General features: G+C 36.8%; 1 protein-coding gene across 2 annotated transcripts; it reads right to left on the bottom strand.

Annotated features, from left to right (window-relative positions):
• Nucleotides 1–2121: 2121 nt before the first annotated feature.
• lrrc8db (leucine rich repeat containing 8 VRAC subunit Db) lies at nt 2122–12205 on the bottom strand. Of its 2 annotated transcripts, none has more exons than XM_083569050.1 (3): nt 11922–12205; nt 11661–11825; nt 2122–5545 (listed from the first exon to the last, which is right to left on the bottom strand). In XM_083569050.1, the coding sequence occupies exon 3, from the start codon at nt 5541–5543 to the stop codon at nt 3018–3020; it is 2526 nt and encodes an 841-aa protein (XP_083425176.1). In that variant the 5' UTR covers nt 5544–5545; nt 11661–11825; nt 11922–12205; the 3' UTR covers nt 2122–3017. The 2 variants fall into 2 exon arrangements, with proteins under 2 accessions (XP_083425176.1, XP_083425177.1); XM_083569051.1 differs by lacking the exons at nt 11661–11825; nt 11922–12205 and adding exons at nt 6663–6815; nt 7314–8038.
• Nucleotides 12206–13210: the final 1005 nt, after the last annotated feature.

Below are 13210 nucleotides of genomic sequence, written 5' to 3'. Positions count from 1 at the left end.
TCCCAGGGATTAAAATGACCACTAATGGAAATAAAGCAGTTTTTGACAACCCAAAAAGTTTTTTAATGTAACATTAAATATGTGGAATTGTAAAAAATAAGTGAGTGTCTTTAGCCTAGGAGTATTTATCCACCAAATCCAATGCATAATGTAACTATGCACATTAGATTGGTTAAATAGGAGCTAACAAATTGTTCATGGACTTTAGTCAAAGGCTCCGCACCTACAAAATGTCTTTTATATGAAGGGTATTTGATACACTTTAATGTAATATTCATTTTTTAGAAAAATCTAGTAAAAAAAACATTGTGTCATCCTATAACAAACAAACTTGCATATTCTGTTGTGAATGCAGTAGGAAATTATTCACATATGTACATGCTATTGTAGCAAGACACTTCATGGTGGTAGTTACACTGCATGTCTGTTTTATTGCTGCGATTTATTGATTAAAGTATATTAAGTTGTATATTATAGTTACCTTTAGTGTTGTGGAAGATGTTACCCCTTATGCTGTGGCAGCTATACACAGTCAAGCCTCACCTGGCTGTCCACTGTAGTTCTTTAATTTAATAGGGTAAGGAAACGTAACTTATGTTACCAAGAAAAAGTCTCCTATCTTGAAGCTGACACTTGAGAAATGTTAGATATCTTACACAAAGCTTCACAATATTATTTTGTTATTATTACAGTGAGGAAAATAAGTATTTGAACACCCTGCTATTTTGCAAGTTCTCCCACTTAGAAATCATGGAGGGGTCTGAAATTGTCATCGTAGGTGCATGTCCACTGTGAGAGACATAATCTAAAAAAAAAAAATCCAGAAATCACAATATATGATTTTTAAACTATTTATTTGTATGATACAGCTGCAAATAAGTATTTGAACACCTGTCTATCAGCTAGAATGCTGACTCTCAAAGACCTGTTAGTCTGCCTTTAAAATGTCCACCTCCACTACATTTATTATCCTAAATTAAATGCACCTGTTTGAGGTCGTTAGCTGCATAAAGACACCTGTCCACCCCATACAATCAGTAAGAATCCAACTACTAACATGGCCAAGACCAAAGAGCTGTCCAAAGACACTAGAGACAAAATTGTACACCTCCACAAGGCTGGAAAGGGCTACACGGAAATTGCCAAGCAGCTTGGTGAAAAAAGGTCCACTGTTGGAGCAATCATTAGAAAATGGAAGAAGCTAAACATGACTGTCAATCGCCCTCGGACTGGGGCTCCATGCAAAATCTCACCTCGTGGGGTCTCAATGATCCTAAGGAAGGTGAGAAATCATCCCAGAACTACACGGGAGGAGCTGGTCAATGACCTGAAAAGAGCTGGGACCACCGTGGAGGGAGCTCAAACTCCGTGTTTCTCAGCGACAGGCCAGAAACCTGACTGATCTAGAGAAGATCTGTGTGGAGGAGTGGGCCAAAATCCCTCCTGCAGTGTGTGCAAACCTGGTGAAAAACTACAGGAAACATTTGACCTCTGTAATTGCAAACAAAGGCTACTGTACCAAATATTAACATTGACTTTCTCAGGTGTTCAAATACTTATTTGCAGCTGTATCATACAAATAAATAGTTAAAAAATCATAAATTGTGATTTCTTGAAATTTTTTTTTTAGATTATGTCTCTCACAGTGGACATGCACCTACGATGACAATTTCAGACCCCTCCATGATTTCTAAGTGGGAGAACTTGCAAAATAGCAGGGTGTTCAAATACTTATTTTCCTCACTGTATATTGTTATTTTTCTTGTTAAATAGCAGCACAGTTAACAACACCCAATTAACAACACTTGTTTTATGTGGATCATTTGTCCCTGTGAATGTACTGTTACTATAAATATGGTAAGCCATCATTACAATCAAAGCTGTTTCAGAAAGTTAATGAACTGCTAAATTTCTGTGCAGTGTGCTGCTCTAACGCTAATATTTTCCTGTTGTGTTTAGCTCATCCAGTCACCTTTTGACACTTTGTTTTTAGTATTTACTTGCATTTTGTTTTTTAGTTTTTTTTAATATAGTCATAATTCTATGAGTGTGTAATGTTCAAGTGCAATCTGGACATTTAGTGAATTAAACTATTATGATTAAGGAAATAGTAAAGCTCTATTCAGATTCACTCTCAGCCTTAACTTCTTAAAAGCTGAGAGTATACAGTTTAATGTAGCCAACATAGCAAATAGCATATAGCCTGGTAACTAAAACACGCAAGTAACTGTTTATAAAGCAAAGAAAATGTATAAAGTACAAGCAATTCTTTCTCACGTAACAAGTACAATGTTAAGCAGTATTTTTTTTTTCTCACATAAATTTTGATTTTATACATGTCGACAAACATGTTCAAGTAGAACAGTAAAAGAATAAATAATAGAACAATAATTTCTATGCTGAAGTGTTATGAGCAGCATGGACCATGCATTGGGTGCACTAATGGTTCTCTATAATTTTTTTGCATACACAACGATTTTTTTTTTTTTTTTGTTTGTTTGTTTTGTGGATTTCTTACAAAAATGAATGTATACAGTCAGTAACTGCACCACAATGTGGGTTGTGCTGTGTGGAAAGCTATTAGTTAAAATGCAAAACATGGAAGCATAAACAAACAAAAGATGGCAAAAAAAAGAGCAATTTGTACTTTAACTAACATTAAACTGTTGGCTTTGTATCAGGGGCAAAAAATATTGCATTCATAATTTTTTCACACATTTCCATTAAAAAAAAAATAGTGTTTTTAGTACATCAAAAAATATTAAACTAAACTACCTTGTTTAGTTTACAATCAGTAATTTGATATGCTTGGGAAAATTTTAATGGTATAAAGTGTTTCATTCAGGTGCAACAAGTCCTGAGCCAAATATTTCTCACAAGTTGACAAACTTTGTACAACCCAAAGTAATAAAGAGAGCACTGTCCTAATTTTTAAATCGCATTTAACATGGATAACAGATTTTGGTCAAAAGAGGGGCCAGCAAAAAAAGATGTAGTGACCCGACTCTACTAAACACCTACAGTCCGTTGGCATACGCAACATTGCTTTCCTGATTAATGCTATCTTTGACCTCTAACGGCAGAGAGTCGAATAGGTGATCCTCCACAATCAGGCCACTTCGACGCAAGAGTCTGCACTGTCCAAGCTGTGCTGGAATGCGGTCCAGGCAGTTTCCCTTTAACTCTAGATGTATCAGCTGCACCAGCTGGCCAATTTTCTCTGGCAAGGAAGCGATACAGTTTTGGCCCAAACAAAGTGTACGCAGCTTGGTGCATTTAAACAGTGGCTTGGGCACCACTTCCACCTTGTTTCCTGTGATTGCAAAATACTGGAGGTTCTGCAGGAATCCTACCTCTGTTGGAATCACTATAATGGAGTTGTGACTTAAGTCCAAATATCTTAGCTTAGGTAAACTAAACAAAGGTGCAGGCAACGACTCTAGTTTGTTGTGAGAAAGATAAAGGGATTCAAGGTTCTTTACTTGACCTATGGACAGTGGAATGGTGATGATTTTGTTGTGCCAAAGTTTGAGGCAGGTAAACCTTTTCAAGTGTTGGAAACTGATAACCTCCTCAATAGTACGAATATTGTTCGATTTCAAGTCTAGCTCTTGTAAATTTGTCAAACTAAAAATGGCATGTGGTATCCTTTCCAGTTCACAATTATGCAACTCAAGTTCAGCAAGATTCATCATCTTTTTCAAACTATTCAATACCAAGAGCTTAGTACCATCATTGTGTACAACGAGTTTAACCAGATGGGGGGCTAAGTCTGTTATGTTTGTTGGGACCTTAGTAAGGTTGCTCTTCAGATGTAACACTTTCAGATGCCTCAGGTCCCTGAGGGATTCCAAGCCAATCATCTTGTTATTTTCAGAGTTGAGGTTACCCACCAGGTAGAGCTCCCTCAAGTTCTTCAACAAGTAAACCCATTGGGGTATCTCTGCAACATCTGTAAACTTGACATGAAGGCACTGTAGGTGATCACGAAGAAAACTGAATGCAGTCTGCTCAACTTTGGAGGGGCAGTGATACAAATGCAGCTCTTTAAGGTTGATCATCTGGGAAATCTTTGCTGTTATCCGTGCTTCAGGGATTAACTCGAGCTTCAATATCTCAAGGTCTGTTAGGTCAAATACTGCGTCAGGAACACCTGAGAGCATAAACAAATGGAGCTCTAATTTGTCTTGTACATTCCGTGACACATGCTGCCGTAGCTTCTCAAATGTCCATTCATGATTCAGGCTAATTTCCCGCAGTTTGTTTTCACTGACCTCTGAGAGAAAGACACCAAAGCGTTTAGAGTATAACTGGTCATACTGGTCTACCATGTGCAAGAGGAAAGCAAAGTCATTCTTTACATCCGGTATGTCACTAAAGCTGCTCTCCTCTCTTACCTTCTCAAATGAGTACTCCTTTAGGGGCCGCCTGAATAACCAAAAAAGGGTGTGAATGCATATCAAGCCATAAACACAAATGATGGCAATGTAGCTAATAAGAAGCTTTTTCAACATGAATGCCATATTATGAGTACATTGAAATTTGGTGTAGCCAGTTAAATGTTTAACATTAGGGTTACAATCATGTTCAAAGTCAATGTATGCAACAAACGTTGTTGTGTAACACAGGATCAGAATAAACTTGACTGTCTTAATTACAGTTTGAGCGACATAGAGTTTGTAGATCAAGTCACTGTCTTCAACATGCACACGAAACTTCCTCACTTTTTCAAAAAGTGCCTTAGCTTGCTCACCATCTTTCTTGTCCAATATTGTCATGCTCGGAACTTCAATTACAGGCTTTTCAGTAGAAAATTTAACACTGGATTTTCCTTGCATTGGTGTGGATGGGCTTGGACACCCGTCCTCACTGCTGTTGGATAAATGCTTAGGTAATGAGAGGCCTCCAGTCATCCTTTGCTTATTTTCCTCAGAGTCTTCGCAAGCTGTCTCAGACAATGCTTTAGTGGTCCAAGGGGACTCAAAACACTTCCCCAAAATCGACACAAAATGCTCAATTTTTGAACTTGTCTTAGGGTACTTGAACCAAAAGTTGCTGCTGACCATTAGGACAATTGTGTGAATGAGAGCAAGGTAAGGAAAGTATTTTGAATACCAGGGGAGGGCAATATGATAGCACATCTGGTTCACAAAGACATACTGCTGAAAGTCCATGTTTGTTTTTAACCCTGTTGGCTGAGGCTGTAGGATTGCTGCTGGCTGAGAGAAATGTAGTTGGTGGACAACTGTGTCAGGCTGGTCTTTGCTCACTAAAGGTGCAGCTGCTAACGTCACTCTATTTCCTCCTGTCCCAAGGCCAGAAGCTGTTTCTGGTGGCTTCTGTGTGGTGACGGACTCTTCCCACGAGTCCAGAACAGGCAAGCAAACAACTTGGTCTTTGGTTAACTGCATTGTTCCAGCAAATATTGCCACCATGAGCATTACAATGCCCAAATAATCCATAAACACATCCCACCATGGTTTCAAAATTCGATAGGTTGGCTGGATGTCGTTCAAAGAGGCAACTTCTGTGAGGGTGAACATTCCTATGGGAGAGAACATAACACCACTGATTAGCATTGCAAAAGTTGTTGCCTAATAACAAAGCTTCTAATAATCCATATTAGAACAAAGTATAGTTTTAGGCACACTCTTTCCGACATAATTAAATCTGAGTTTATTTATGTCATCATTGTAGGACAGGTTCTGTTTCCTTAAGGTGCAGTTAATGTTTGAAAACTGACCAAAATGCATGGCATAATCAATTTGCACTTTAATCTTAGGTAGCAGATACAAAGTAGATGATGATAAATAAATGTTAATATAAATGTTAAGTTTTAACAATGACAATGCTAGTTACAATGTGGATTATGTAGATATAGTCACCTTCAATTAACTCTTTTGATTATTAAAATGAGTAATGCCTATATGATTTGTAATGATATGGTTTCATTTCATTATAAGTACCCTGTTATATTTCCTGTATTCTTCATACTTTTAAGCTGCTTTTGGGAGTTTTTGGTAATGCTTCCTAATTAATTTGAGTTACTAATTTGAGTTACTTTCTCACACCGAATTAGAAAAAATACTTTAAACTAAAAGCATTTATAAAGAAGACAGCAGGCTGTTAAATGTCTGTCAAGTATCAGTTTCCATGAGAGAGCTCTCCAGCTTGCAAGAACCAAAACAACTACATAACACGTCTTGTAGCTTGTATCCTCAATCTGACACTATTTTTAAAAAAAACACACAATTGCTTGCTGTAGTTATGGACTGGCCAAAAATAATGTTTTCATGTAATATCACATTCTAAAACCTGTTTTGATGCCTGAGACTCAGCTTTCCCACCCCTAGGCCTTAGATCAAATTTAGAGAATAACAACATCAAGTTGGCAAAACATCTGGTAAAGGTTTCACATGCTGTGTATAAGTTGTAAAGGCATTTGTTATAGGTGTAAAATAAATATTTAACTTCTAATAGTTATTATGAATGGACAGGAAAGAAGGCTGCAAACCTTTCATTATGGTAACGCTGTTACAAAGATTATTAAAAATTATTCCAGATTATTACACACAATTTCAGATCACACTTATTCTGAGAGCTGAAGATGCTCACATATTAACTGCAAATACATTTACATTACATTTAGCAGACGCCCTTACCCAGAGCGACTTACAACCCAGCAGTAGCAGCAGGGATTTGAATCTATGACCTTCCGATCCAGAGTCCAATGGCTTAACCACTGAGCTACAACCTTCCGAGCCCCACTGCTTCCCCTCAGTGTCGTTCCTTTTTTTTACAGATACTGCCTAGTTCTGAATAAAGAGATTTTTAAAAAATGCACAAAGATGCTGTAAATATTTACACAGAACAGCAAAATGTGGCAGTTGGTAAATGTTTAATACTTCAGTGGAAAAGAGGTTAATGCTTACAATTACTTCCTGTGCTACAACCCTCCTAGTACAAATAGCATTAATGCTGGTAAAGAAAGCTGGATGAAACACTAAGCAGTTAAGGTCCTGCATATTTTCCACTCTCGTATCTACTGAAGCACACGTCGAGACCTGCGTCACCTACAGCAGCCACATTCTTTCCTTTAATGCACTAACTATTCAAAACATAACTTTGTTCTTTGCTTTTCCTCTGTTAAATCGAATGCCCTTTTATTTGCGTTAGTGTCTTTGATGTCTAGACAGTTCAACGTGGGGCAGTTAACGAAGTGAATTGAATTAGCATGTGACTGGGTCGGAATAATGTACTCAAATAAGCCTCCAGACCTTTATAGACTAAAAGATAATGCAACATGTGCTTACAGAATGGTATAATCCAGTGGGTGTTAGAACAGGAGTAAATAGTTGTCCTGCATGTTCATTAACCAATGTGTAATTAGATTAAATTATATTGATTACTGCCGCCCCCTCTAAAAAAAAACAAAAAAACAATCAGTACAACAAACAGAATCACCATCTACATATAATTATCCTGACTTTGATTCGCTTACAAAGTGAATGAAACATGAACTCTCCCCCTTAATCTAAATTTGTATTAAGAAAAAATTAATCATATATATGTATATATTCTCTGATCAAAGACTCCCTGTGAAAATGATTTAATGTCTATTTCATTAACTTCTGCAAGACACATCATTTGTGTTAGCAGACTACTGTTAAAAAGCAAAACGTCTGAAGTGTCTAATAAAATAAGATGTCCAACATTAAAAGCTTGAAATGAAATGAAGCTCACAACAACTGGTCAGACAGTACGTAATAGTGACACATACTTTCTGTTGCAGAGACAATAGATATTTTACAGAGAGATGTGAGAATAGAGACCTGGTTTAATTTTCTCCACTGTATTTATACAATACATTGGTTCAGTATCAGACCTCCTCTTGCTGGGCTCCTTAAATGCTGACAAATGTGCCTGGAGGTTCTGGAGGAATGTTGTCTCATTTCAATGTGTACTGTGTCAGCTACATATATAGTAGAAATAACAATAAAAGCTTCTTGACTTGAAGAAAAAAAAAACGGTTTAAATATTATGCTATACAGTATTGCACCTAAAGACCTTGATGTTAAAGAATGAGGCCTATAAAATGTAAGTTAAGTCAAGAAGATTGATTATTGTCATTTCAACCATATATAGCTGACACAGCAAAATGAGACAATAGGTAATATAATAGGAAACACTGTAATGTAAGTGCTATTTCTTTATGGGCAAATATCTGTTTAAATATGTTATTCTATCATATGCTGTTATACTTATACTGAGTGCAGATATTATGAAGTTCAGGAAGCATAGATATGCTTTTGGCTGAACATAATAATCTTAATTAGTCACTGGGGAGGTGGTAGCTTAGTGGTTAAGGCATTGGACTCTCTATCAGAAGGTCACAAGTTCAAATCAAAGTGACACCAAGGTGCCACTGCTCCCTTAACCGAAAACTGCACAGCTGCACGGCTGTTGCTATTGATTATTTTAGTAATCAAGTATTCTACTGATTATTCCAATGATTAATCGGGTAATCAAATAAGAAATAGTTTTTCTTTATTAAAAACTACTTCTTTATTTCTTTATATTTGAGTTTGAAATTATCCCAAACTTTTGTAACCGTCTGTTGTTTTGTTTGGCCTGAATCTTATGAAAGCCCATTTTATGCAAAAAAAAAAAAAAAAAAACAAAGGTTTGCCTAATTCAGAATTTTTTTTTTTTTTTTTTTTTTAAGCAATTCCGACTTTTATTTCTCTTAAACATCTCTGGTGCATCCACCGGTAACCATGTTGTGGGCCTGAAGTTTTGAGCTGTTGGTGTATGAACAAGGATCCTCTGCTTCATCTGTCTTGTTCCGTCTCCTCCAGAACTGATTTTTACACAGAGTTCTCTCCAGGGATCGGAGGCTTAGATTGATACCATGTGATTCAATTGGTTGTAGACTCTTTCATTTTCGATTTGTAAAGCTTTCTACCACTACAGAGGGGGTGACTGCCATATTGGAATCGGGAATTAGCCAAACTTTTTTTAATGTGGCCGGAACAAGCTTCCATGTGAATCTTCTCCGAGTCCCTCTCTGTTTTCTTTCCATTCCTCCATTTTTTTTATTCATGCTTCTGTGTTTACCTATCCAGAACGGTCCAGAGTTTAGTGGGTGGTGCGTCAGCAATAATGGTCTACAACTTACCAAAGCACCAACACAAGTCAAGAATGTACACATTTAAAAGAAAAAAATACATTTAAATGGGATATTTAAGGATTAATGAATAGCAGGAGATCCTATTCAAAATTCCAAAATAAAAATACAGGAAAATAACAGCTGGTCCAGTAATGCTAATGAGCTGTGTATTTGGATTTAACATGCCCTTTAGCTGGCCTTATATATTGTAAAACTTGAAAACTGTCTTCAACTTGTTCACGTTTAAAACAGTGCCTCCTAAATCGTATTTTACAAGATTAAAAACAGACCAATGAGCATGCAAGATAAGATCTATTGCTGTGGTATGTCTCATTCAGGCCTGCTAGATTGTAATAAAAATCCCCCAGTTTGTATAGAAGCAATGTTTCTCCCAATATTTCTTTCTTGCCTCTCACCGAGATGCGATACATCAGCTCTTCTGAGTACTGTGATTTATTCTTCCAACTTTTGCCCCAGTAACTACTTAGTCAAATGATTTATAACAATATTAAACATTCTTTTTAATCTGCACAATAAATGTTTTGTCAATCTTTATTTCTCGATGAACACTTTGATAAATCACACAGCAAAATGCCCCTCTGATGCTGCCAATCAGAAACAACTGACAGACATGTGATTAATATATATATATATATATATATATATATATATATATATATATATATATATATATATATATATATATATATATATAGTGTGAAAGATACTATATATATATATATATATATATATATATATATATATATATATATATATATATATATATAGTATCTTTCACACTATATATATATATATATATATATATATATATATATATATATATATATATATATATATATATATATATATATATATATATATATATATATATATTAATCACATGTCTGTCAGTTGTTTCTGATTGGCAGCATCAGAGGGGCATTTTGCTGTGTGATTTATCAAAGTGTTCATCGAGAAATAAAGATTGACAAAACATTTATTGTGCAGATTAAAAAGAATGTTTAATATTGTTATAAATCATTTGACTAAGTAGTTACTGGGGCAAAAGTTGGAAGAATAAATCACAGTACTCAGAAGAGCTGATGTAAGAGCTGATGTATTATATATATATATATATATGTGTGTGAAATATACAGATAGGGCTGCATGAAAAGTGCATTCAAAGTGACGTGTGTGTGTGTGTGTGTGTGTGTGTGTGTGTAATTATATATATATATATAAAAATTACACACACACACACACACATCACTTTGAATGCACTTTTCATGCAGCCCTATCTGTATATATGCCACATGTCATGCTAAATATTATATAATATTTATATTTTCTCTATGCAATAATTTCCAATGATTTCAAGTCACATTTTACAATAACCTTCCAGATATTTTAGTAATCACTGCAACAGTTTGTCAATTTTACTACTTTTCTAGAGCTCTCAAACCTTGAACAGAACTATGAGATCACCTTCTCTGAAAATAATACATGACAGCATATAGAGATCTAGGCTGCAGCTGACAATCTATAAATGAATCTAAACTTACCACTTCAGGTGTGCTGAGCTTACAGAGAGAACTGAAGATCAACACAGGAAATCTCCTCATCTGTGACAGTGTTATGTAATCGCTTTAACCGCTTCATGGTGTTCACTTCAATGATGTTGGTAACCACATGCAAGCCTGCAGACGTCAAAACACTTTACCCCTTGCTTCTCTCTCTCTTAACTAGGCCACCGTTTTTCACCAGATACACTGAATTTCTGAGTCTTTCACCGCCGCTTAAAGTGACTAACGGTAACCAATCACAGCAGGTTCTGGTAGACGCGAGGCGATTAATGATTGTAGGGAACACCTCAAGCAGGCCAGTAAAGAGCAAGCACTCAGACGATGATGTGTGAGGAGAGTTTTTTGTTTTCCAGATGATTCAACTAGTCTGTACATGTCAATGTGTTTTTTGTTGACATAAAACCTGGAATACAAGAGACTGGAAAGAAAATTCTAATGGGCAATCACATGAAAAATTGCATTTATTCAACAGATCACTAAAATGGTGAACAGTCTAAAGCCACCCTGGGTTTTGGCAGTTGCTGAGATGGACCTTGCAGATTGCTGAGATGTAGAGAGCATATTAAATATCCAATAGGGTCCATCTAAAAACTTTTAAATGCAGGTGCAGCTACTGGAAAGAAATGTGACTTGTGTTGATTTATTTCTATATTCAGCATTAAATCTGTTATAGATGGACTACCTAAATTTTCACATTTAAATATTTCACATTTTTCGTTCATTGTAATAACCCAACCTGTCTGACAACCTCTGCCTCTATAGGACCCAAGTATTGGTAGGCATGCATGCAGGTGTTAAACATAACTCAAAGAGCTTCACAATTCACAGAATTCCACAGGAATAAAAAATGAACAAAATTCAACGAAAAACCGGTTGATGATATCTAACAAACATGACTGCATACTTACTGCATCCTAAAGCATAGTCTGCTTAAGATCCACCATCCACTATCTCCCTTTCATCTTGGCGTAGTGACAAGACTGCGCAACACCACGCACACTGATGTCCTTTCGTGTCCTCATTATTAGGGTGGAGGGGAAAAACGACTGGAAAATAGATGGATGTTTTCCTCCCTAATAAAAGAAAAGACAATAGGACCATTCACATGATGCGCATGAACACCTTGTCCCGTCCTCTGCTTTCTCCTACATGCAGGAGTCAGTACTAACCAGTCTGCACCAGTTTACAGCCGCCTCCGCTTCTCCTTCATCCAGCCTTCACCAAACGCGAGAAAAAAAAATAACTTTCAATCCAGTATGGGCGGTTTCAACAACCTAAAATCGTCCAAACGTTCACGCAGCACGAACATATCGAGAGAAAAAAAGCGCAGCCTGTAAATAAAAATAATAATTAAATTAAAACAATTTATGCTTAGAAACAGGAAGTCGGTCAGGGGAGGTGCTTAAGTTTACAAAATCCGGGATGAAGGGCAAACGGCATTGTATTAGACACCGAGTGTGCTAAGTAGGGCTTCGGAATCCTTTATTTCATGCACTAGGGAGTGTGCCTGCGTAGGGAGTAAGACGTTATTTGGAACGCAGCCCCGGTGCAAAGCTATATTGCATACTTTAAGCCTTTTATTTAATACTATCCATGATGCAATATATATATATACAGTGAGGAAAATAAGTATTTGAACACCCTGCTATTTTGCAAGTTCTCCCACTTAGAAATCATGGAGGGGTCTGAAATTGTCATCATAGGTGCATGTCCACTGTGAGAGACATAATCTAAAAAAAAAAATCCAGAAATCACAATGTATGATTTTTTAACTATTTATTTGTATGATACAGCTGCAAATAAGTATTTGAACACCTGAGAAAGTCAAGGTTAATATTTGGTACAGTAGCCTTTGTTTGCAATTACAGAGGTCAAACGTTTCCTGTAGTTTTTCACCAGGTTTGCACACACTGCAGGAGGGATTTTGGCCCACTCCTCCACACAGATCTTCTCTAGATCAGTCAGGTTTCTGACCTGTCGCTGAGAAACACGGAGTTTGAGCTCCCTCCAAAGATTCTCTATTGGGTTTAGGTCTGGAGACTGGCTAGGCCATGCCAGAACCTTGATATGCTTCTTACAGAGCCACTCCTTGGTTATCCTGGCTGTGTGCTTCAGGTCATAGTCATGTTGGAAGACCCAGCCTCGACCCATCTTTAATGCTCTAACTGAGGGAAGGAGGTTGTTCCCCAAAATCTCGCAATACATGGCCCTGCTCATCCTCTCCTGAATACAGTGCAGTCGCCCTGTCCCATGTGCAGAAAAACACCCCCAAAGCATGATGCTACCACCCCCATGCTTTACAGTAGGGATGGTGTTCTTGGGATGGTACTCATCATTCTTCTTCCTCCAAACACGTTTAGTGGAATTATGACCCAAAAGTTCTATTTTGGTCTCATCTGACCACATGACTTTCTTCCATGACTCCTCTGGATCATCCAAATGGTCATTGGCAAACTTT

Source organism: Silurus aristotelis (assembly GCF_946808225.1).
Source record: "Silurus aristotelis genome assembly, chromosome: 2".
NCBI classification, from domain to species: Eukaryota; Metazoa; Chordata; class Actinopteri; order Siluriformes; family Siluridae; genus Silurus; species Silurus aristotelis.
Note: the sequence above shows the minus strand (reverse complement) of the source record. Positions and strands in the feature narration are given on the sequence as shown.

Bases quoted from the DNA above. Each gene is read 5' to 3' on its own strand.
- lrrc8db (XM_083569050.1), bottom strand. From the start codon at position 5,543: ATGTTCACCCTCACAGAAGTTGCCTCTTTGAACGACATCCAGCCAACC.